Below are 22228 nucleotides of genomic sequence, written 5' to 3'. Positions count from 1 at the left end.
AGTTTGGTGGAGCTATGCAGGTAATTTTTCCGGTTACTGGGCTGTTTTCCTGACTGAGACGAATCTTAAAGAAGTGTAAAAGAAGAGGATATCGTTAAAAAAGGAACAACAACAACTGTGTATGCCGTAAGTATATTAATGTCCTGAATTTAGAAAGGAGAATACTAAAACTGGCATTTTACTTAAACAAAAGGACTGTGTTTTTTTTATTAACAGAGTCATTAAAAATTAATCTTGTGTCAATTTACCCTTCTTATGAACTCAGTCCCAATGCCTTGTGTTCCTTCTACCATCGACGCAGCACCTTGGCTACGTGACATAATTAAAAAAAACTATTCAAATTAATTTTATGTCATATTTTTTTGGAAACAAGTATAGTTTGGTTGCGGTGACATTAAGTCGTTCTAGAATGAATGAACAAAGTGCTACGAACAAAAAAACAAAAAGTACCTTTCGTTTTGTTTCTGCGACGTCGATGATAAAAGATGATGAAAAAGACAATCAAAAGAGCCAGTATGATAACAGCTAGAAGAATTAAGATGATTACAGTGATATTGGGAGACTCATCGATGACTTCCTCAGGAACTGCCGCTGAAAAAAAAAAGACAACGAAAAGTAAAAATTCTTTGAACTATAAACCTCTAAATCACCCCATCTATCAGAAGTTAAGCTAAACTGAACAAGAATTTCTTCTAAATTCTGTTTCACCTTTTGCAGGTTACCCAACAAAGACAACTTGATCGAACTCAGTGTACAATTCCAACGTTTTCCCTAGAACCGCAGCAATGTAATTCTTGGCGAAAATTGACTGACTGACTTCGCCCTGTAACAGGGGCACCCAACGACAATTTTCGGAAAAATATCTGTTCGGAAGACGATTTGAGACCTAGAATTTTCGAAACATTTGTTGTAAAATTTCTTGCTTGCCTGCCTCTCCTAGGATTTTCGAACATCTAAAAAATGGTAAAACTGCCCATTTTCAGCGGATTTTTACCCTAAAAAGGTCACCTAAAATTTTCGGGAGCCTCTTTTCTGGCTGAAATTTTCGAACGGGTAAGTTTTGATACCTATAATTTTCGGATCACTAGACTTTCAGCTAGGAAATCCGAACAGATGAAAAATTTATAGGGGATAAAAATATGCCCATATCCACTGTTTAAATACTAAAACACGTTTAACAATGCTATGTTTAAGTGGTTTTGAACTATATTCTCGTTGGGTGCCCCTGCTGTAAACGTCTACTAACATTCGTACTCGTGATGAATGTCTCCAGAAAGGCACGTAAAACAATGTCCTCAAAGACTTCGGTTAATAGTAGTACTTCATATGGTAAACATGAATTAAGGCATGTTAAAGTAAATTGCACGTACTTGTCGTGGCAATTGCCTTTGAACCGTCCTTTGTAGATCGACTTTGTGAAAGGGGTACAGAATGTGGCCCTGTAGTAGATGTTGGTGTGTCGCTTTCCTTTGGCGTTGTTGGCTTACATGTTGGCTCTGCAAGGAAAGTGCACTGTTAGACGAGTCAAGCCACCCGCCTTGACGTTGTGAGCAATGAATGACCTGGACATAATAACAATTCAGAAGAGAATGCACCGCAATATTACGAAGGAGAAAGTTTTTGCTAGTAATTATTACCTCAAACAACGGAATTTAAAGTAATGATTTATTTATACAGAATAAAACTCAAAGTACAGATTAAAGTATCGACATGACTTGAAAAAGTTATTTAGGAACAATAAGAATTACATTAAAGTTGATAAACTCAAAGTCATCGTGGCAAAATACATTTACACCAAATTGATAATAATTATAAAATACAAAGAAATAACTGTTTCTTGTTTTAATACAATAAAGTTTTCGTATAGGAAATGCGCCAACTGTATAACACACTGTAAAGCCACAGAGTATTGTTTCTGAGCCATACCAGTAGTTTGTTAGCAATTATATTCAACACATGACATGATACTCACTTTCACATATATACCCATGCCTTTGCGCTGCACAAGACAAATCATCAAACAAACCATAGTTCTTGTTGAAATCCTTGTACATTACAGCACACCTTATATTACTCTCATTGCCGGGTTGGTATAGTGCCCAATAGGATTCATTCACTGTGCTGTTATTACTTATCCACCTCCAGAGTCCGTCTTTGTCTTTGGTTAAACCAATGAAGTATTCAGTTCCATCACTATGTTGAAATTTGTTTATAGTGTCTTTCAGAAAGTTCCACTCCTCGTTACTTTCAATAGAAACAAGGTCACTTCCATTAACTTTGCACCTGCCTCTGCTCTTAACAAAATTGACTGACTCCCGTTGAGATTCAGCATAAAATGTGTACCGGGAACAGCCGTAATTGAGCGTCCGATCTTCAAGAGAAAAAGAAATTATCCCATGTTTCAGTGATTAATATGTAAGAAAGCGAATACTGAAACATTATCTTTCAATCGGGAAAAAAAATCTCTTTCGTTATTTCTGAACGCGCCTCTGCTCGATCTTCTAAAAGTTAAACTCATATTTTGATGTCGCAGAAAATGTCTACTGGGAACACCCATAAATACGCGTTTGACCTTGAAGAAAAAATTCTTTTTTAAAAAATTAAAACTGTTGTATATATTTGGTACTATAGTTTAGGTATCTCGACAGGACCGACAGTTGGTAGACTTTGCTGGCTTCAGAGACTTCAACAACTGTTCAAGTGACTTGATAATGATATACGGCAGTCATTTTTTTTATTCTAGTTTATAGTCATGAATTGCCTTCCTGCCGGCTTGATTACGACCGTGCTGAATCAATATAAAAATTCTGCAAACTTCATCACCGGTATTGGAGACCAGCTCAACGTCGATTCAATTAACGAAAAGATGCAAATCAGAAGTCATTAATTGCCTCTCGTCTTTGACGCCATAATAGTTGATCATCATCACGCAAAACTTAAAGTACAGAATATTAAATTCCCCTCACCGATCATAGCACCTCCTTGGACTTGAAATGTGAGTCCTAGCACGCTGAGAACAGCAGTGATCTCAACAAGACATGTAAACCCTTTCTCCATTATCCAAACACCAAATTTGACCAGCCTGGTTTTATAAGCAAGTGTGTTCGGTACTGAATTTCCAGATCGTAGTTAAAGCTTCAGTACTGATGTGTTTGCTGAAACGGAATTGATAACCTTTCTGAATTAGCGGCTCTAACTGAAACTCGAATAAGTAAGTTAACGTGGCGTGACTACAAAAGCCTATTTTGTTTTAAAGTAGGGGGAATCAGAAAGGTATAGTAGAACAGCCGTTTTGAAAAGTAAGTCGTATGGGATGACTACTGGGGAGATGATTGCGTGAACTGCCAAGGGGGGCTTATAAAAACTTGATCAGCAAAGCTATACAAAATTGATAAGAGTAGTGATAGAGAACTCATAACAGTTTTATCTACTTTCTCTATAACATTTTATTAGGCGTTCGCAATATATATCGGCACACATCCACATGGTGGGAGCGCGTCGATCCCCTCTGGGTTGACGCTCTAGTCAGGTTAATAATGCTTATCCTCAATACTTTCTTTCTCTTTCTCTAGTCTCAGAAAATTAAGAATGAGAACGGGAAAAACTTAAAAAAACCGTGACAACGTTGTTCAGACTGAAACCCTTTCAACACGGGACATAAAGAAATTACCATCGAGAAAAATAGTTAAGATTTGTTTGAATATTAGTATGCGACATTGTTGCCACTCAGCTCATTCTCAGTTTCTTCAAACTACGAGGTAAAACTCGTGGTGGCCAGTCAACCCCATTTTCCACATATGATTTAACAGTGAATAATTCAACAAAATTTTCAGGCTAATAAATTTTTTAAATAGGAAGGTTCAATCCTGGGCCAGTCCGCCTGAGCTAAAAAAGTATGTACCCTACATTCTTTTTTCTTTCACAATGACAATTCATTATTTGGTTTTGTCAAGAGATGATCTTCCCTTAGTTGTACGCTCTCCAGGTAAGAAGCCCGTTATAGAATCCCCTTCGCGATTGAAAGGAAGTGAATTATTGGTTGGCGTAACCGGGTCAAAGAAAGGTAAAAAAGAAATTAACTAGAAATAGACCTTGTCACGGTTTTCGACGCCATCTTGACGAGTAGGCAAACGTGTGATAAATTACAGCGTTTGTATGAGAATCTAATGTCGAATAATTTCCGTAGAACGGCTGTTCTGAAAGAAATATCAATTGTACACTAAAGCTACAAAGCAAAGGATTGTCCTAAAAAATTTTGGAGGCGTACCTGTGCTCAAATTTCTCCAGAGGCTTGCTTTAGATTTTCCATATGTTTGTCTGTAATTTTCTCCGGACTTTCCAACAGACCTTCTCAAACTCATTAATAATTCATTAAGAAAATACAAAGGAAATTAATGTTTAATGAGTGTTTGGAAATCGGATGAAACACTGCTTAGTATTTGCATCCTTAATTTCTCCTTCAAAAATGATTTTGTTTGAGAAGAAATATCAAACATTCGACAAAGTGTTTCATCACCAGATGAAACACCTCGAAGTTCGTCAAAAATACTCCGCTGCGCGTCGTATTTTCAACTCTCTTCTCGGTGTTTCATCTGGTGATGAAACACTGCATCTCATGTTTGATATATTACGTAAAATGTATAGAAAATTTAAAAAGTGGTTCTAGGTCTTATAGTGCATGTAACGCCCTCAATTTTTTTCAGTAGAATCCTTAGGAGTGAAGCGTTAGTTTACAAGTCATATTTTTTTCAGAACAGCTGTTCTACGGAAATTATTCGAAATTAGATTCTCATACAAACACTGTAATTTCTCACGCGTTTGCCTACTCGTCAAGATGGCGTCGAAAACCGTGACATGGTCAATTGAGTTCCTAGGCAAAACTCAGTATTTATAGCAAGAAGGTAGCATAAGTTCTGCGGGCTTTATAATGAATGCATCCGTTAGTTACCGGTACTTTAAACACCCACGTCCCAACCTAACTAAAATAGGACAAAATGAGGTTCTTTTCCCTACACTTCCGCATGTGGCACTTCCGTTTACGCTCCAGTACAAACAGCGAAATGCGCGGTGTTATTTAAAGTCCTTCGGCTGATTAGCACTCACGTATGCCTGCAGCCGCAGCCCTGTTTCTGAGGTTCCACGACTCTTACGGCCTCTTCATATGAGCCCGGTTAACGAGACCAATTTCTCCTTGGGTTCATATGAGAAATTTCAGCCCGGTTTCCGAGATGAGCTGAAGGCCAATGATCCTGGGGACGAGTTCTGGCACCAAGGGACAAAATAAGCAGACATGCAAAACACAAAAAATAAAACTTTCGCGCCTATCATAGCTTTTGCAACTCTTAAAGCTGTATCACTGCAGTTAACTGGGATGCTTATGATGTCGAAACTACAGCAGGCAATGCAAGACGATGCCATCTGGGCCAGAATTCATCCTGTTTTCATCCCGGTAACAGGCCTGAAGAGTCATATGGCAAAATTCCCAGCCCGCTTACCGAGATCCCGGTTGGAAAAAACCGAGATCTCGGGAACCGAGCCAGCCTGCCCTCTCATATGAACACATCGAGGTAGAGGTAAGGTGAGATCTCGGAAACCGGGCTGATATTGAGAGTGTTTCTACACGGGAGAGTAAAAAGTAAGAAAATCGCAACACAGGGTCGAACCCGGACTTTTCCTATCCTAATACCTCTCCCTTACCACTACACTACCACACCGACCTGCCAAAATTCCGAAAAATTTGAGTACATACACTAGCAAACTGTCTTTCTTAACTGTTACATCAATAACAGGTGACCCGGCTAGCCCTTTCCATAATTTTTAACGTAAATTCAACTTGGGCTTCAACGTCGTTCTTTCTAAGACTACCAAAAATATTATTTGCCTTAGTGTAACTTACTCCAGGGAAAATATTACATCTATCGTGAATAAAAGCTTGTTTACCAATGGTGGCATCGACCGTTTAGCATGGCAACGACCATTTCCTAAAGGGAAATGAGCGACGGGCAGTTAGCCTGCGTGGTTGGCGTTGAAAGGGGAAGGGGGAGTTTGGGCGCGCGCGAGGGAGAAAAGAAAGGAAAGGAACGCCTGCAAGGACGCTATTGTTCCCCTCCTCCCTCCTCCCTCGCGCGTGGTCTCGCGTCCTAATTCCCTTCCCCTTCCCTTTCGAACGCCTGCAACGCAGGCTAACGGGTAGTGCGCCGTCCTCACAATCTGGGGACTCAGTCTCGGGGTTTATCCTCATAAAACCGCATGGCAACCTGAAAATTAATTCACTGGCCGACTTTGCCAAGAATTAATATTAGATTTTGCCTTACCCGGAAAAAAAACTTCACAGCCTTGTTAAGGTCTGGCTTGAGTAAAGAGAGTTTCTTCGGAAGCGGTACTATTAGCTATAAAATAGACCTAATAATAAATATGACACTCGTAAGTATGATCGTTATCCTTTATTAAAATTCCTTTGAAATGCAGAAGTGTTTCATTAAAGTCAGTACTGCTAAACAGTCGTATGAATAGGAATAATATTTCCAAATGTAAATCAAACTATAAGTTATAAGAAGTTTAAGTTAAATCTGCGTTGGATTCATTATAACAAATCACTGCCAGCGTGTTTGGAATTTCAAGGGAGAGCTTACTGGACAGACCATTTGCAAGGGCAAAATCTTAGCTTAGCCTACAGGCAACTTTTGGACTCTTGAACTCTTAAACAGAGAGTTTGCTTGCAGGCTTATATAAGTAAAAATTTTGATATCAGTTACGGGTAGAGTACTAGCGTTTAAAAGAGTATACATTTGTCCTGAGAAGATAAGCGTTTAATATCGACCTATACAGTTACTTCAGACCTCTCGCCTCAACCCCAACGCTCAAACGCTCGCCACGTTGAGCCCTGGCAACAGGGCTTTTAGGAAAATAACTCAGAAGTAATGGACTGTCATATCTCGACCTCTCATCCTCACCCCCTTCGCGGTGATCACACTTTGCATAACATTCCAAAGACGACGAAAGCTAAAAGTAATTAATACTACAAAACTGGCGAAACTGTATAAACATTTTTACAGAAACTTCCATTTACAGCAAGGAGCCTAAACGTGTGACCGCTTTTGATCTATTCACATTCTTTCGTAAAGATTTAATCCAATCAGAAGCCGGCTGGAAACTGTCCTCCACTTCTGATTTGCTAATGTCTGCACGAAAGAATGTGAGTTAATTATAGAAGGTCACACTTTTGGCCTCCTTGCTGCAACGAAATATTGCAGCACTGAGAGGCTACTTTCACTCGGTACAGCGATTAAAACCTTTTTTTTATGTACTTAAGCCATTCCCAAATAAAACTACCGTGTATCTGTACAAAAGGCTATCTTACGGTTGGTTCGTTGTCCGTCACAAGGTTAAACTAAAGCCTTTAGCTACTTTTAAAACTCTAAAAACCGTAAACTTAGTAAGTTTTAACTAATACTTCGTTTAATGATCGAAAAACCAGAATATATCGGAGTTTCAAACGAACCGTCAGTCAGCTGAACCAAATAAGTCCAGAACACCGTGGGCTACGAGCTCTTACATCACTTAGACTTGGATACGTCGTTTTGGGCAACTGAACTACCACGAACACGTCCCTGGCATCAACGGAAATAAATACGTCACGAATTGTTGGATGGTTTGACCTGAACAGCAATGGATCCTTGAGAGGAGAGATTAAAACCGCGCACAGTAAAAGACGTCTATTGTAGGTTCAGTTTCTTCAGAAGAACACACAATGACAGGCTGTCCAATAACGAAGCGAAATTGTGTTTTCATCTAGGCTTGCTTCGTTTCTTTCTTTTCACCTAAGATAAATGGAAAAGCATATCTGTATTAGTGTGTATCTGTTTTTCAACGTCAGGGAAAAAAATTTTCATTAAATGACAGGAAAAATACGTACAACTATGGCCGCCTCTTTTCGCTTCACAGGCGATGACCCCGATACTTTGGTCTTTTTCGCTGGACTTGGCGTCAACTCTGCATCCTCTTGCTGTAATACATTAACGAAAAACGATCAGTTTGAGAAAGAACGGACTGTTTTTCCTTCTACCTTCGCCCACCCCAAAAACACCGAAAAAATACGCCTGCATTACAGCATATGAATCAAACCACTAAGACAATGGTTAACGGTTAATTACTTTGACAAGCAATATGCTGGCGATTAACTCATGTTTTTCTTTTACTGTCACCGGTGATTACAAGGTTCTTTGGGAGAAAATCACAAAGAAGCCAACACTCAAGTTATAATACGTGCGACTACAAATAATTCTGCCAAAAATCATATTTCCAAACAAAAACGTATGTGTGCAAACAAACACAAAAGAGTGGTTTTCTTGAAACCTGGTACTTTGCAGAAAACGTATAAAAATAAATGAATATACCTTTCTTTTTGCTTTACTTGGACTTTTAGCCTCCTGTAAACGGAAAAAAACAACTTCATTAGCGCGAAAGGACTGCTTGAATAACACGTTAAACGGCAAGCCTACCTCAGCAAAAACAAGCTTACCAATCCATTCACTTGCTTTCCTCCTTTAGTTTTAGGACTTCCCTGCAGCGGTATTTGTCTGCGCATTGATTGAAGTAAAGTCCAATATGAGTATGATGTAGTGATGTTAAAAACAAAAAATCAGAGTTCCGTGTTTTACCTTGAACTCAGAGGTTTCTTGGGTGAGTCCAGACTAGATGTGCCACTGTCTGGTGTGGGTTCATCTTCTGGTAAAGCATCTAATTCTGACTCCAGTTGTTTCGTGGCTCGCCCTTTTCGGGGACTCCTAACGTTTGGAAAGAATATTAATTATTAACAATATAGAGAACTTTTTGTTCAATTTTTTTCTATACGGCCAACAATAAACGGTGATTACAGTTTCCTTTCAAGTTTTTAACCGGCCAAGAAAGTGATTACTAAAGAATAACTCGTCAAATCTCTGAGAGAAATAACGCCTCTTTTTTGAAATATTTCAGAACTCGCCCGTCGTCAGATGAGACTTTGCACATGAAAAGCTTTTTTCTGAATCCTACGTTGAGTGTTATAAAGATTTTTGAAATCAACTTATCCGCCCTTTTCTGAGCGCTCAGATATGTGAATGGCGCGGAAGGGAGAGCGAAACGGGACTTTTTTTTTAAAAAAGATCATTCATTTATCATCGCTCTGTTATCCCCTAACGCCTCGTGCTCGCTGCTTTTCCCACTCACTTTTATTTGCGCCGTTCTTATTATCTGGTCCACTGAACATGTTGGCTAAAACTTTTCCAAGACGAACTCAAATACTCTGAGTATAATGTCTACCTTGAAAACAATGAGGCCTGCCTCATTGTTCTTGAGTGGAGAAACGTGTTCAATTAAAGCTGTAAGACACTTACCTAGCGGACGATTTGCTAGGCGAAGACAGTTTGTCTGCTTTGACGAAAGGCGAGCGTCTTTGTGGACTTTTTAAACGCGAAGAATCCTTTTTGTTTTGGGATCTTTTACTTTCTTTGAGTGGTGTTTTCGTAGAAGGCGGTGATGAAAAGTTCTTTGATGACTTTTCCGAGGACGCTTTTTTGCCTTTGTTTGGAGTTCTTTCAGATGACTCGGAAGGTCTTCCTCTTTTCCTGTGAGAGTATCACAAAGGAACATAAATAACGTCGGGCAAGTTATACTTCATTTGAGACTAAACCTGGATACAAATCATAGGAACTGAAACTACACGGTTACGAACTGTTTTGGGGCATTAGCACATTATTGAAGAACGATTACAAATTGAGGGCGAGCCGACGGAAGCAGTAGGGACAGTTCCAAAAAAAGATTAAAATGATGAAGGTATTTTCGGGAGAAAGGTTTGTGTTCCCTGACAGGAACTGTTCCAAACTAGAGGTTGCACTGAGTTTTGAGGTTGATTACCGACACATCGATGAAAACTACATTGTACATAGTCTAATCTTAGTTGCCACTTAAACTACGACTACCTTCTTTAATTTATTTCCTCATTCCGTGGTTCAAATATATGAATATGTATGCCGCATGCATGTACTCATCATTTCATCTTTATCCAACCCGGGTACGTTACGAACCAATCTAATGACCAGTTCCAAGTTGGCTTGCTAGCTCAGTAGGCCATTTCCGAGTTCCCCCGGACCTCTGTTTCAAAACGAGGGTAGGTGCTCAGCCTTTGATATGGAAATCATTTTTCGTTCTCATGCAAATAAAACTCATTTTCACAAGAAAGGTTGTGCACCTAGCCTCATTTTGAGAGTGAGGGTTTTTGGCGCAAAGCACCGGTATCACAGAGGTCAGGGTTCGAATCCCGGTATGCTTGAACTTCTTTAGGCTTTATTTTCGCAGCTGCATAAGTTGCGACTTCATGGCTGTGAGGAACTTCTTTAAGGTGATTTTACACGGGACGATTGGCAACGACGATTTTTAGCGTAACACAGGGTTGCAATGTTGGAACAATTCGAAACAATATCGCTACAACGTTGCAACGCTGCGTTGCGCTTAAAGTCGTCGTTGCGAATCGTCTCTAGTAACATCACCTTTAATTTCACAGTCTATCTCTGTTGAAAATAGGTCCCTACCGAGGACAGACCTAGATTCGGCTCCTTCCATTTTGTAGTTATATCACCGATTTTCTCTAAGACAGCCGGACTTTAAGCCATGAAGACAAAATATAAGAGACCTTTAGATTCTAAAACCAGGACGACCATACGAACGAGCGACGGCTAAGTCTAGATTGGCAAAACAAAAACTTTGCACGTGCATCACTCATTTTTGTACATTTCTTTGCTGTCACTGAACGACTGCGAAGTGAAAAGTCCTAGTTTCACGTTCTATGGAGGACATAAACATAAGACAACGATGTTTTTTCTTTTTGTGAACTTAGATACAGTCCTTCAGAGTTCAACTAATGGAAACATCGCAACCATTTGACAAATTAACAGAGTTGGAATAAGTGCGATGAAATTTCAGACAGCGAAAACTCACTTTTTGGGTGACGTTTCCGTTCCGTTGCAGTTGTTGTTTAAGCTCCCTAATCCATTCTCAGTACTACCTTAGTAAGTAGTACGTGCTCTAACCAGCGAGAAAACGTGAAAGCCGTCGTCATTCTATTACGGGTTTTAGCGAAAGGCGTCGTATTCATGAAATGACAAATGTTAGAAGTTTTATCATTTTGCAGTCGGGAGAGGGCTTATCCTTCTCCAACATAAATAATCGTGCCACCTTTTCATATGAAAAAAAGAACAATGAAGTTTTCCGGTTTTTTTTTTGAAAGATTATACCAACAAAACTTTGAGCTAATTCTCGTCCTCGAATCTAAAGGTCTCTAATGCAGGTGGCTTTACTACCTCGGAGATGACTGCTCTTTTTCTGCAGGGCTACCAAAGCCACTCTCCGGGGTTTCTGTGGATTCTTCTTCCTCTACCTCAGCCTGCAGCTCTTTCACCTTCTCCTTGAAAGAATTCTTAGGCGTCTTGGAACTTCTACAAGTAAATTGGCAAACACACGAAGGCAGCTCACATTGGACCCGCGAGGAACGCAGCTGTTACTTACAGCATCGCGTCAACTATTCATTACCTTCGACTTGATTGACTAAAATCAATGACTGAGTTCGTTTAGTAGTGCCCAGGATAACTCGTACAACACGAAAAGGGGATTCGCAGGTAGCAGCATTAATGTATTGAGGGGGGAGAGCGAGAGGGATGCGGGGGTTTGCTGGGGAAACCACCCCCTTTGAAGTTTTGGACTTTTACCTAGTTGTGCCCGTTGTTTCAGGCAAAATAGCAAGCCGGCGAGAACTTGATATAAACCAACAACCACAGAGCTTAGCTCATTGCCGACAGTTAGACGAGGGCAGAATAAAACAGAAGCTTTTCATGTCCAGCTTAACTAAGACCATCTTGAGAGAAATCGCGAGGCTTTGTGCTTTGGGGTTAACTTAGCACTTGTACTAAGCACATGGAGCTGATGCAAGCAAGGCTGACCGCGCTTGAGCCACTGACCTGACCGCTGACCGACAACACGCGATGGCGCTCCTTGCTGTTAACTGCGTTAAATTTCATTTAACTTCATATAAATTAGTGCTTTAACACAACACATTGTATACACCAATTCCTCCATACCTGTTTTGAGACTTTGCTTGTGGTTTCTTGTTACGTTTGGCCGATGATTTTGATGTTGTCCTCCCAGACGCTGATTTTGATTCAGCCACTCCACCTTTCTTCTGACCCTAACCAAGTTCATGATAACAGAAAAAAAAGAACTTCAATGAACGTCTACTTTCTGCGACTACGACCACAAATCTCTTAATGGCAAAGTTGGTAACTTGCTCTATTCTTTTTTACTTGAATGCGGTCTCTTAAGATTCATTTCAAGGAAATTCGCCCACACCTGACAAGTTAAACCAGACGGAATAATTGGAGTAAAGTTTGAAAGAACAAGAAACATTTTCAATGATGTCGTAGTGGTTGCGTAAACTTCCAAATTTTATCCACGAGGACGGTACCTTTATTTACCCACATTTGCTTATGTTATATCATGTTTTTTACTTTATTTTATTTTATTTTCGAACAAAAGTGTTGAAGACTAAATACGAAGGATACATTATCCCTCTTTAAAAGAAGCCGGCGCTTCTGAAGAACGCTACTGAGGGGCTAGACTATTCGTGTATTAAACAGCACTTAGTCTCACATTGTATTGGAACTTACCTTGGAAGCCACAAAAACGAACCCTTTTGGAAGATAACTTTTAGTGTTGGGAGTACCCATCTGCAACATAGAATTGATAATTATTTTGTTTTAAAGACTGTGGACAGTTTCTTATTTCAATTTCTTCAAAGTAAGTTAAGAGGCGCGCGTAAAAAGCGAGAAGCGCAAGGCAAAGTCGCGAGAGCCGTGATAGCTACATCCAAAAAAAAAGATTACACGAACGTGGCCAAGTCTAGATTTCACAAAAACTCTTACCGTGTCGGACGGGACAAAGAATCTTTTTGGTAAAACTACATTACCAGGAAAATCTTTCAGTACGAATGAGTGGACCTACGAGAAACAACAGGAAAATCAATCAATGGTATTTTGCAGAAAAAGAGGGGTTTATTAGCAAGACCTTCGGATTCGAGTGTAAACCTTATTTTTCCTTATTATCTATATTACCTGGAAACCAACTGAATAGAACTCATAACGGATTGTCGTAGATTAATTGATTGGCTAAACTGGCCAGAGCAATTACTCTAGCCAATTAAAATTTTCGGGAATTTAAACCAATCACATCTGGAGGCCCTGACGTACGTGAGCGCGTCATCACCTGAGCAACCAGCCACCACTTTTGATCTAGGTGTTGAATGAGGGTATATACTTCAGACTCTGCTGAGCAGGTCACTAAACACATTAAGGCAGTGCCTCTCCTCCTTTTCAACGCAATAGCTACTGCGTGATCATGAATCAACTTTACATGGTAAAATGAGCCTCTCCCTGCGTAAAGTTGTGTCTGTTTTCATGATCAATACAGATTTAATACAGGGATAATAACGACAACAACCACAAATGAGTTTTAACACGGAAGCTCTTAAGCTAGATACAGGGGATAAGTTTTCATTGTATGACATTTATAACAAAGACATTTACCTTGTTTAATATGAGTCCAAGGGCCAGGTCACAGACAGTGTAAAGGTTCTATAAAAGGAAAATAATAAAACTATCAGTAATTTAATTGCTGTTTTGAAGTAAGAGTATTTTCTTTTGGTCTTAGAGCGTTTCGCCTTTTATTTTAATAACAGCTTGACCTTTGGATGTGCATGTGATTTTTCAACGTTGTAATTGCTTCTATCTTAATTTTAGTTTGGTTTTTAAGTATTGAAACGGCAAAGCGCGCTTTTCCCTGGCTTTGGAGACGAGGTTGTTGAAACGGGTGATACGGAGTTCGAAACAAAGAGAAATAACGCTTCAACTAAGAATAAAATTGAACTGAATCACCCCTTTGGGACAGGATTTCCATTTTGAAGTAAGACTAAGCGGGCTGGGTTAGGTGGAGGGAGGGGATGGTAGGCTTATATCTACCTTGTTCACTTCCTGGTCATCGGGAGCCTGGACGTCTTTTGTTTGCTTGACGTTTTCTACTAACTTCTTCAGGAAGCTGTAATTATCTGCTTTGGCTAAAATCGGTTCCATGAAGAACCACAGGTAGCTGGAACAGTTTGGAAAGCAACCAAATAAATTACATAAACCAGAAAAATATATATTAAGTAGTATGCAGGATTGCAATGGATTTTTAGCTTAAACTTTTGGAGAAAAGTATTTATAAAAATGAGCGGTCCGGCTGGCTAGTTCATTTCATTTTCCATTTTCATTTCATACATTTTACAGTAAACTAAATAAAAAAATGCTACCTTCAGGGTATCTACATTTTCAATAATTATATTAAATTTAATTACCGTAATAATTCGATTTAGCGCCCGGGGCGCTTATTTACTTTTGGTACCTCAAGGGAGGGCGCTTATTCGAGACAGGGCGCTTATTTAATTTTTTGAGAAACAACCTAATGTTCAAAACAAAACTTTAATGAATATTAAAATAACTAACAATAACAGAAACCGTAACAGTAACAAATTGTTGAAAGTTCAGTTACTTTTAAAATAATTGTTCATTTTAGCAGTAATAAACGGTATACATGTACGGGACGGTGAATATTCATGAGTTTATCTATTCGACGTCGATGACTTCAGTGTCACTTGCGTCAATTATCAAGCTATCTGGTGCCGCATCCTCAACGTCGGATTCTGTGATCCCGTCGAAAGGATCTTTGTCGCGTGAATTGCTCATGGCTTGTTGGACAACCTTGAGCCGTTCTAGCCCTGCACGGCAAGGCTGATTTTCCTTGAAGCAGTGAATGTGTCCGTCCTCTGATCCATCCACTGCAACGGTTAGCGCACAGCTCTTGAATGAATCGATAATCATTCTTTTGTCCAAGCCATCCCACGCCGCAAGGATCCACTTAACTATCTCTCTCCGGGGTGGAGCACGCATGTTTCCCGCTGCAGTGAAAGAGTGGGCTTCACCAGCCATCCATTCATCATACTTCTCCGTGACATTTGCTTTAAATGGCTTATTCCAAACTACGTCGGGCGCTTGGATGTATTTCGTACAACCCCCTGGGATGATCAAAGGATCTATCTTTGATGTCCGTAGTTCTTGTTTGACTGTTTCCATCACGTGGCACTTGAACGAATCCCACGCCAAGATTCGTCGGGTGAATGAAAACTTCCCCAGAACACTTCTTACCCAGTCAAGGGTCAGTTCTTCGTTCATCCACCCGTTAGAAGATGATGCTACAACACATTTAGCCTTGAGTACTTTGGTTTCTCTCTTAGCACCGGGAAAGACAATAAAAGGCTTCAATTTCGTTCCATCTGCTTTCGCTGTTAAGCAAACTGAAACCTTTGTCTTCTCGTGACCAGTTGTTTTCATGGCTATCGTGTTGTGGCCGATGGAATCAACAGTTGTATTTGAAAGCATGTCTTGCCAAACGGCTGTTTCGTCCATTGCTATTATGTCACTGTCACTGTAGGAGAACTTTACACGTAGCCGTCTTGCTTGTAACACATATGCGATCAGTTTGTCGATTAGTTTTTCGGGATCCTTTTGGGATTCTGTTGTCTTGCGCCGTATACATAACCCATGTCTGGTCATGAACTTCTGTACCCACCCAATGCTTGCCGTGAATGTTGGAGGAAGTTCCATTTCCTTGCATTTCTCCTCGTGGAGAAACCTCGCTTTTGCTTATTAGAATAGGGGCGCTTATTAACAAAAACACATTCGAAGGGGGGCGCTTATTTGGAAGGGGGCGCTTATTGGAAGGAGGGCGCTAAATCGAATCATTACGGTACTTAATTTTATACATGTTCCAAATGACCATGGCAAAAAAGTCCAAATAGCGATACCCACGCTGATTTCACATACTGATATTAATTTGCAAACCAGAAGCGCATTGGTTCTACAAAACATTCTTTTGTTCCACTCGTTACAAGTTTGAATGACAAAAACAATGTTTATAAACAGTGATGTCTCTTATAGAAGCTGGGGGCTTGTGAATTATAGACTTGCTAAGAAGGTAGGGTATACCGTGTGAAGTTCCAGTACTGAATAGGTATAGAGAAAAAACAAGTAAACAAACAAACAGCATAAAGCAAAACAAAGTAGCACAAACAAAAAGAAGACGAGTATGTTGTTCGGAATTTTGGTAAGCACTCTGACATGGAGATCGCTAGGTCCATTTTAAAGACGTTTCAGCCTCACAAAGAGTGAAATTAAATGAGTGAAGAACGACAAGGACCAACTCCAGGTGGCCATCTTAGGACTGAAGGGGTTCCATTAACAAATTTCCTTACTCTTTGAATTGTACAAGGGTTTCATGATCGTCTTGTCTGAAGTCAGGATGATGCGCCAACATGTGAATAACACAGGGCAAAGCATACTCTGGCAAAATGGACTGTGAACATACTACAAATAAAAGAAGAAAAAGAATATAATGGAAGATTACGATTATGGGGATTGACAGTCTTGACCATGTACTATAGCGGAAGAGTTAACGTTTGTCGAATAAATACTACGCGCAAAAACTTCGATTGTTTTAAGGTATCATTTTACACCGACCTATAGAGAAATTGAGTCTTGATTATATAAAATGAGGCGGGTAGGAACATTTGCAGAATACATACGGACCTATCGATGACTCCCGCCATCAAATAATTATTCAATCTTTATACAATGTCATATAGACATTCTTCGAACTATTTTTTACTGGTTCATTATGGTAGCCTCTTTCTGCCAAGAAATGTTAAACCTTGAGTTCAACTGTTAGTAACACTTGTTTGCTGAGAGAGGTGCGGCCGTCAAGCATCCTTCACTTCTTTGCTTGAACCTCACTTACCTTGGGCTGATGAATGTTGCTTTAAGTAATCTCTTCTTGTTTTGACGTTCTTTGTGATCATTTGTCTAACCTAAGGGGCAAAAACATATGGTTTTAATTCCGTCAAAAACAAGCCACAAGACTAAGATACAGCTGCAGAGTAAGTTTAGGCGGAAACGGAAACGGCTTATGGTGGAAAACGATGCAAACGCTAAAGTGGACGCGGACGTCTTGATGCTTCTTTAGGGACTTTACGATCCGACAACGAAAAATAGACTTCGCGTCCTTTGAAACTTTTTCGCCCTAATTCCAAGTCACCCAGTTACTTGAAAGCAGTGAAGTTAGGTTGGAACTGCGAAAGAGAGGGGACCGCACTCGAGTCAACTCAAAATTTAGTGATTTCACGACGTAATTGTGCAGGGACGGTAAAGAAATGTACAAAAAAGCATGAGGCACGTGCAGAGTTGTTGTTTTGTTCATAAAACCTATTGTGTTTTATACGTTCCCGTTGCCATCGCTGTCGTGGTTTTAAACAAAAGACGACGCATTATTTTGCACAGGGCCTTAATCGTAGCTTTTTGCTTATCTCGGCTAATTAAGCCCCCTTTTTATTGGGTATACCTACGAACAAGTTTAACCGTTGTATCAATTGATTCACAACAAACAAACGAATACTTTTTAAAACCAAAGATTCGCGTCTAAAATTTAGTAAAATAATTACGCGATCAAATCTTGAAATGAAACTCATAACACTGCCTCGCTTTGTCACCCTAGCGAAGAATGTCTTACTTGAAGCGGCTAAAAGGCAGGCCTCTGGTATGCCCCTCAGTAGGCCACGCACCTCTTCATAACATATTAAAGTACCTTATTTCCTCGCTCTAATGCGAGCTTTCCCCCGAACAAGCGCTCACTACCTAGGCCAAAATATCAAACAAGCGCCCCCCCTCCTTTCCCCCATCACTTCTTTTATAGTAAGGGTACAAGGAAAACATGTTTCTATTCCAACTTTATTGATAACCCTTTGTGTAAACCGTATAATGGAACTGAGGTAGGCTTGATTATCAACCGTAGAACTTAATAAGCCCCCCCCCCCCCCCCCCCCCGATTAATCGCCATCCTTCCTTAGAGCGCCCATCATTATAGCCGAAATTTTAAATAAGTGACGGGCGCTTACTCTCGGAAATACGGTATTAAATCAAGCTAGTAAAAACTCCTTAGTTTACCTCATTCCTTCTTTCCTTGACAGGTTCTGGTGCTGCAAGGGCGAATATTCCCAGATACTCTAGGGGAAGTTTTAGTAAATCTTCCGCTTTGTGCAGTTTTTTGGTAAACTTGTCCCGAACTTCATAACAAGGGTCCTGAATAGGTAAAATATCCACTGTCAAAAATAAAGACCCATAAGTTTTTTTCCACCAAACTCTCGGCTCTTGTTTAACATCGCTTTGGGTGTTTCACATCGAATTAGATTTCAGAAAAGTTGGTGTTTGAGGATGGGGGCAGGGGGTTAAGTATTGGTCCAGGGATTTTTTGAGGTTTTAGCGCACATTTCTGGGAGCCACATTTGTGGGAGGCGACTGCTTTCACTGCTGAGCAACACTTGCCCTCCTACCCAACAACGGTGACGATGATTTTTTATTGTGTTCACAAGTTCAAAAGGTTTCGTACAAAGTAAACTTCAGTCTCCATTTGCACATCTCCCATAATACACCTTGTTTGCCTCCCACCCCCCCCCCCCCCCCCTACGTTTAATAACGTACGTTTATGATCTCGTTTCTACGTTTATGATCTCTCTTTGCTTATGCAAAATTTGGGAGGCGGGGGGGAACAATTTGTATTACGGGAGATGTGCAAATGGACAGTTCGTAATCGATTACCTGCATAACGAGTGAAAGTTGTTGGAAGATTTCAAGAGTTATATATTCAATACAGTGAGCTTCTTGAGCGATCTTAATAATACCACATGCTGCAGCCAGGCGAAGTCGTGAACAATCAGCAGCACTAGCCAAAAAGAAAACATCCAAGGATAAGTCTTACAATTCTTCACAGTAGAAATTTACCTTGTTTTCGCTGCACGAATTACGAATTATTGCACGATGAGTTTGGGTGTCGTACTTAAGAGAAAACAAAAAATCTATCCCTAATTATCCCGGCCAATCAAAATAGACGCACACATTCCAACTAACCAATCAGAACTTAAAGAAGGCGCTGGAAACTTGTGTAACCAAGTAACGACTAGTTTTAATATGGTCTTACTTCTGACTGGTTGAGAGAGTGGCATGAGAATTTTCAGCCAATCACAGAGCAAAGAAATGCAAAAAACCTAAAAAAGCAAATGAAAGCCTTGACTGTTAATCGGTATTAACCTTAGTACATGAGACAAAGAGCAGTATAAACAGTGAAAACAATCACAATCTATTGTTTTAATTTTGTATTTTCAAACCCTTAATTGTAATGAACTTTTAGTTTTATCATCATTTTTCTTTTAGTCCCTGAAGGTCTGTCTTTCAGTCCAAAATACTGGGTTTAAATATTTTTGTTTTTGTTTTATTCTTTTGTTCACTTGTTCATTGTGAGATCCGGCACCACTCAACGGTTTGTCGCTGTGGACTTGTTAATATTTAATATTTTGTTATAAACTTTCACAGACTTGCTCGATAAGAATATTTTACAATTTGAATCAACCTTGCGACAGTACCTTACACATCCTTGTTGTTGTAAATCTCCTTTGTGAGCTAGCATGCTATCAAGTAATCTAAGAACAGGTTGTACATATGTCTTATGGTTCCTATCCTGGCCTCTTAACCATTTGACAAGGAGGCGGATCCCTTTGATCTAACAATTAATTGTAAGAAAACACGCATCACGTCAAAATATCGACTGTTAAAAAGGCAACGCCAGGAAAATGGCGCTTGACAAAGTAATTATCGCTATTTTTTTACTTTGTTGCATGTCCTCATGACCAAAGTCTCCCTACTGCTACCAAAGTGGTTGCTAAAACATCTTTTTACAACCGTGTTTAATTTAATAATCCAATGGTAACCCTAGCAAGTCTCTCTCGCGCATCTTTGCAGAGTGCCTCTCCTCTGGGAAAACCCTCTTTTGAAGTCCTTGACAAGCAAGAGGATATTTTTCAAGTAGACTGTTTTCAAAAGTATTGATGTTGGTTTGCAGCTGACGTTTTGTTTTTTTAAACCAACATGGTCGCCTCGTTACGCGGTTGCAAATCAAGAATCATGGGAAATTTTTTACTCGTTAGACTATATCAGGTGTATGCTTTCTGCTCACCTTGGCTTGTGTTTCATGCGTAACATCCCTGTCATCACACCAAGAACTCTCGCTTTCATCAGAGTTAGCTGCCACACCCTGACGTTAAAAGAACACGTTTATTTAACACTTAGGGAATAAAGACTGTCATGCTGAACAAACTTGTTTCACAGAACTGTAGTACAATAAAAGGTCTACGTGTAGCACTTTTGAGGTGAATTGCTAGAAAACTAACCGCCTCTTAGTGACTTACAAAAAAAAAAAAAACACTTGCAAACCAGGGAGATTACAGTTAGACTTCACATCACCAGCCTGGAGAGGTGACCGGAACGAGTTGAGGGAAAATTCGCCCCCCTCTCTTGCCTTTAGCTCTTCTTCATCTTCTTGCGCTTTTGCCCTTTTTTGCCTCATCCCTCACCATAAAGCCATTTTTACAGCCTAACACATCTCACAGCAACCCAATTGAACAATCTGAACTTACCCTGTCTTTCATCAGCAATTCCTTGACTATAAAATCCCGTACAATAGCCGGCCGCTGGGTTTCAAACAACGTAGGTGCCAATAACGCAATCTCTCCAAGAGCTGTCAGTGTTGTCAGCAGAAGCGGACAATCGTAGCTCAAGGAGCTCACGAGGTTCTACGAGAAAAAAAATGGGCCATACCATTTCGACACGAACTTAGTTTGCTTAGTCGACATAATAAGAGTGTATGAATAATCTTTGGTAGCACAACAATCTCCTGTTAATTTAACAGAATGCGATTGTTTAGTAACCAGTAAAAAACTAACATTAATCTCTAACCCTTAACAACTGTCATTCCCAAAGAGATTAATGGAGTCTTCGGCGATTCTTTCACAAAATACTACAGTGGAACCTCTACAATGGGACACATCTATTCAGGGGCACAAAATTTGGCCCCGGAAAACTGTTCACATAATCTTTGTATCTGTCACCTCCACTGAGGGAACACCTCTCTTCAGGGGAAAGGGACACTTTTTCTGAGTCCCAAACCCCAAATTTAAGCTTCATTTAGGGTACACCTTAGCTCTCGAGACGTGACCCCAAAGAGGGCTGATAAGTTTAAGTGTATACTAATCACAATGATCACAGATTTCGATACAATTAGCTATCTCACTTACATCGATGTACTGCACTTGTGGGATTTCAACACACAATACCGTAGAGATAAGTTAATCAAGATTTTTTCTACATTGTCTAGCTGCTTGAAATAATGACTGCAGCAGATTTCGAGGCAGAGAAGACAGAGAATAGAAGTAAAAAATTGGCTATTTATTGACATACCCAAGACCAACCTCTCTTCATGGGACACTTTCCTTGAGCGTGAGGGTGTCCCATGTATAGAAGTTCTACTGTATTTGTTTTTTAGTATTTTACAAGGTGAAATTTGGGACTTTTGATCAAATTTTGACTCTGGTCACTACTGGGAAAGAAAAGGTCAACTAATATCGCCCACAAACTATCCGGAGAAAGAGTCAGAGCAAAAGCAGAGATGAACAGCTTATCACTGTTACCAGACATGCATCAACATCCGAGTACTTACTGTAAAAATACGATCAAAAGGCTGGGAGGTAGAAGCAGCCATCTTTGCAATTGATCTCAGAGAGTGCTTGGCTTGGCAAGGCGTTCCTTTCAGCGCTAGTTTTGACAATACTGGGTGGTAATAGCTAATGGTGAACAGAAAGCAGTATGACATTAATCTTCATACATTAGGGACAGTTTTGGATTTTAACCCTTCTATGAGCATACCTGCAGTAATGATGTGCCAATCATTAAATACAATTGATCAGTTATGGAAAATGTTCAATCAGTTACCTTTTTATTGTTGTGCGTTTTGGTCACTTTATAAAGACAGAACAATGGCCATGTTTAATTTAGAAGTGGTACACAAGGTAAAAAACACCCTAAATTTTATGTAACCTTGACTTGCACATAGGTGAAAAAAAAGGAATTTATATAAACAGATTTTTCCTAAAGATAATCAATGATCAGTCGGTCGTGTCAATCCAATTATTTCTGATGATCAATTAAGAAATCTCAGCTGATTCCAACCACTA

General features: G+C 39.8%; 2 protein-coding genes across 2 annotated transcripts in view; both read right to left on the bottom strand.

The window, feature by feature from the left end:
• Positions 1–394: 394 nt before the first annotated feature.
• LOC140949164 (uncharacterized) lies at positions 395–3057 on the bottom strand. The gene is made up of 4 exons (XM_073398395.1): positions 2967–3057; positions 1973–2371; positions 1371–1496; positions 395–624 (listed from the first exon to the last, which is right to left on the bottom strand). The coding sequence occupies exons 1-4, from the start codon at positions 3055–3057 to the stop codon at positions 395–397; spliced, it is 846 nt and encodes a 281-aa protein (XP_073254496.1).
• A 3371-nt stretch (positions 3058–6428) lies between these two features.
• The window catches only part of LOC140947877 (sister chromatid cohesion protein PDS5 homolog A-B-like), a 34486-nt gene continuing 18686 nt past the window's right edge, over positions 6429–22228 (bottom strand). The window contains exons 22-41 of the mRNA XM_073397088.1: positions 21715–21838; positions 20636–20791; positions 20176–20253; positions 19586–19722; positions 18765–18888; positions 18114–18248; positions 16912–16981; positions 16370–16481; positions 14043–14169; positions 13611–13658; positions 12951–13025; positions 12696–12755; positions 12111–12217; positions 11337–11471; positions 9375–9605; positions 8661–8786; positions 8522–8579; positions 8397–8429; positions 7916–8005; positions 6429–7820 (exon numbers count right to left, since the gene is read on the bottom strand). Coding sequence (XP_073253189.1) covers positions 7788–7820; positions 7916–8005; positions 8397–8429; positions 8522–8579; positions 8661–8786; positions 9375–9605; positions 11337–11471; positions 12111–12217; positions 12696–12755; positions 12951–13025; positions 13611–13658; positions 14043–14169; positions 16370–16481; positions 16912–16981; positions 18114–18248; positions 18765–18888; positions 19586–19722; positions 20176–20253; positions 20636–20791; positions 21715–21838 — 2059 coding nt within the window. The 3' untranslated portion in view covers positions 6429–7787. The remainder of the gene's footprint in view (positions 7821–7915; positions 8006–8396; positions 8430–8521; positions 8580–8660; positions 8787–9374; positions 9606–11336; positions 11472–12110; positions 12218–12695; positions 12756–12950; positions 13026–13610; positions 13659–14042; positions 14170–16369; positions 16482–16911; positions 16982–18113; positions 18249–18764; positions 18889–19585; positions 19723–20175; positions 20254–20635; positions 20792–21714; positions 21839–22228) is intronic.

The sequence above is a fragment of the Porites lutea genome, chromosome 9 (genome assembly GCF_958299795.1).
Source record: "Porites lutea chromosome 9, jaPorLute2.1, whole genome shotgun sequence".
Lineage (NCBI taxonomy): Eukaryota > Metazoa > Cnidaria > Anthozoa > Scleractinia > Poritidae > Porites > Porites lutea.
Note: the sequence above shows the minus strand (reverse complement) of the source record. Positions and strands in the feature narration are given on the sequence as shown.

Excerpts from the sequence above, each read along its gene's own strand:
- LOC140949164 (XM_073398395.1), bottom strand. The coding sequence starts at position 3,057 with ATGGAGAAAGGGTTTACATGTCTTGTTGAGATCACTGCTGTTCTCAGC. Across the intron at positions 1,497-1,972 it reads GCATGGGTATATATGTGAAA|AGCCAACATGTAAGCCAACA; the intron begins GTGAGTATCATG and ends CTTTCCTTGCAG. Across the intron at positions 625-1,370 it reads AAAGGCAATTGCCACGACAA|AATTTTTACTTTTCGTTGTC; the intron begins GTACGTGCAATT and ends TATAGTTCAAAG.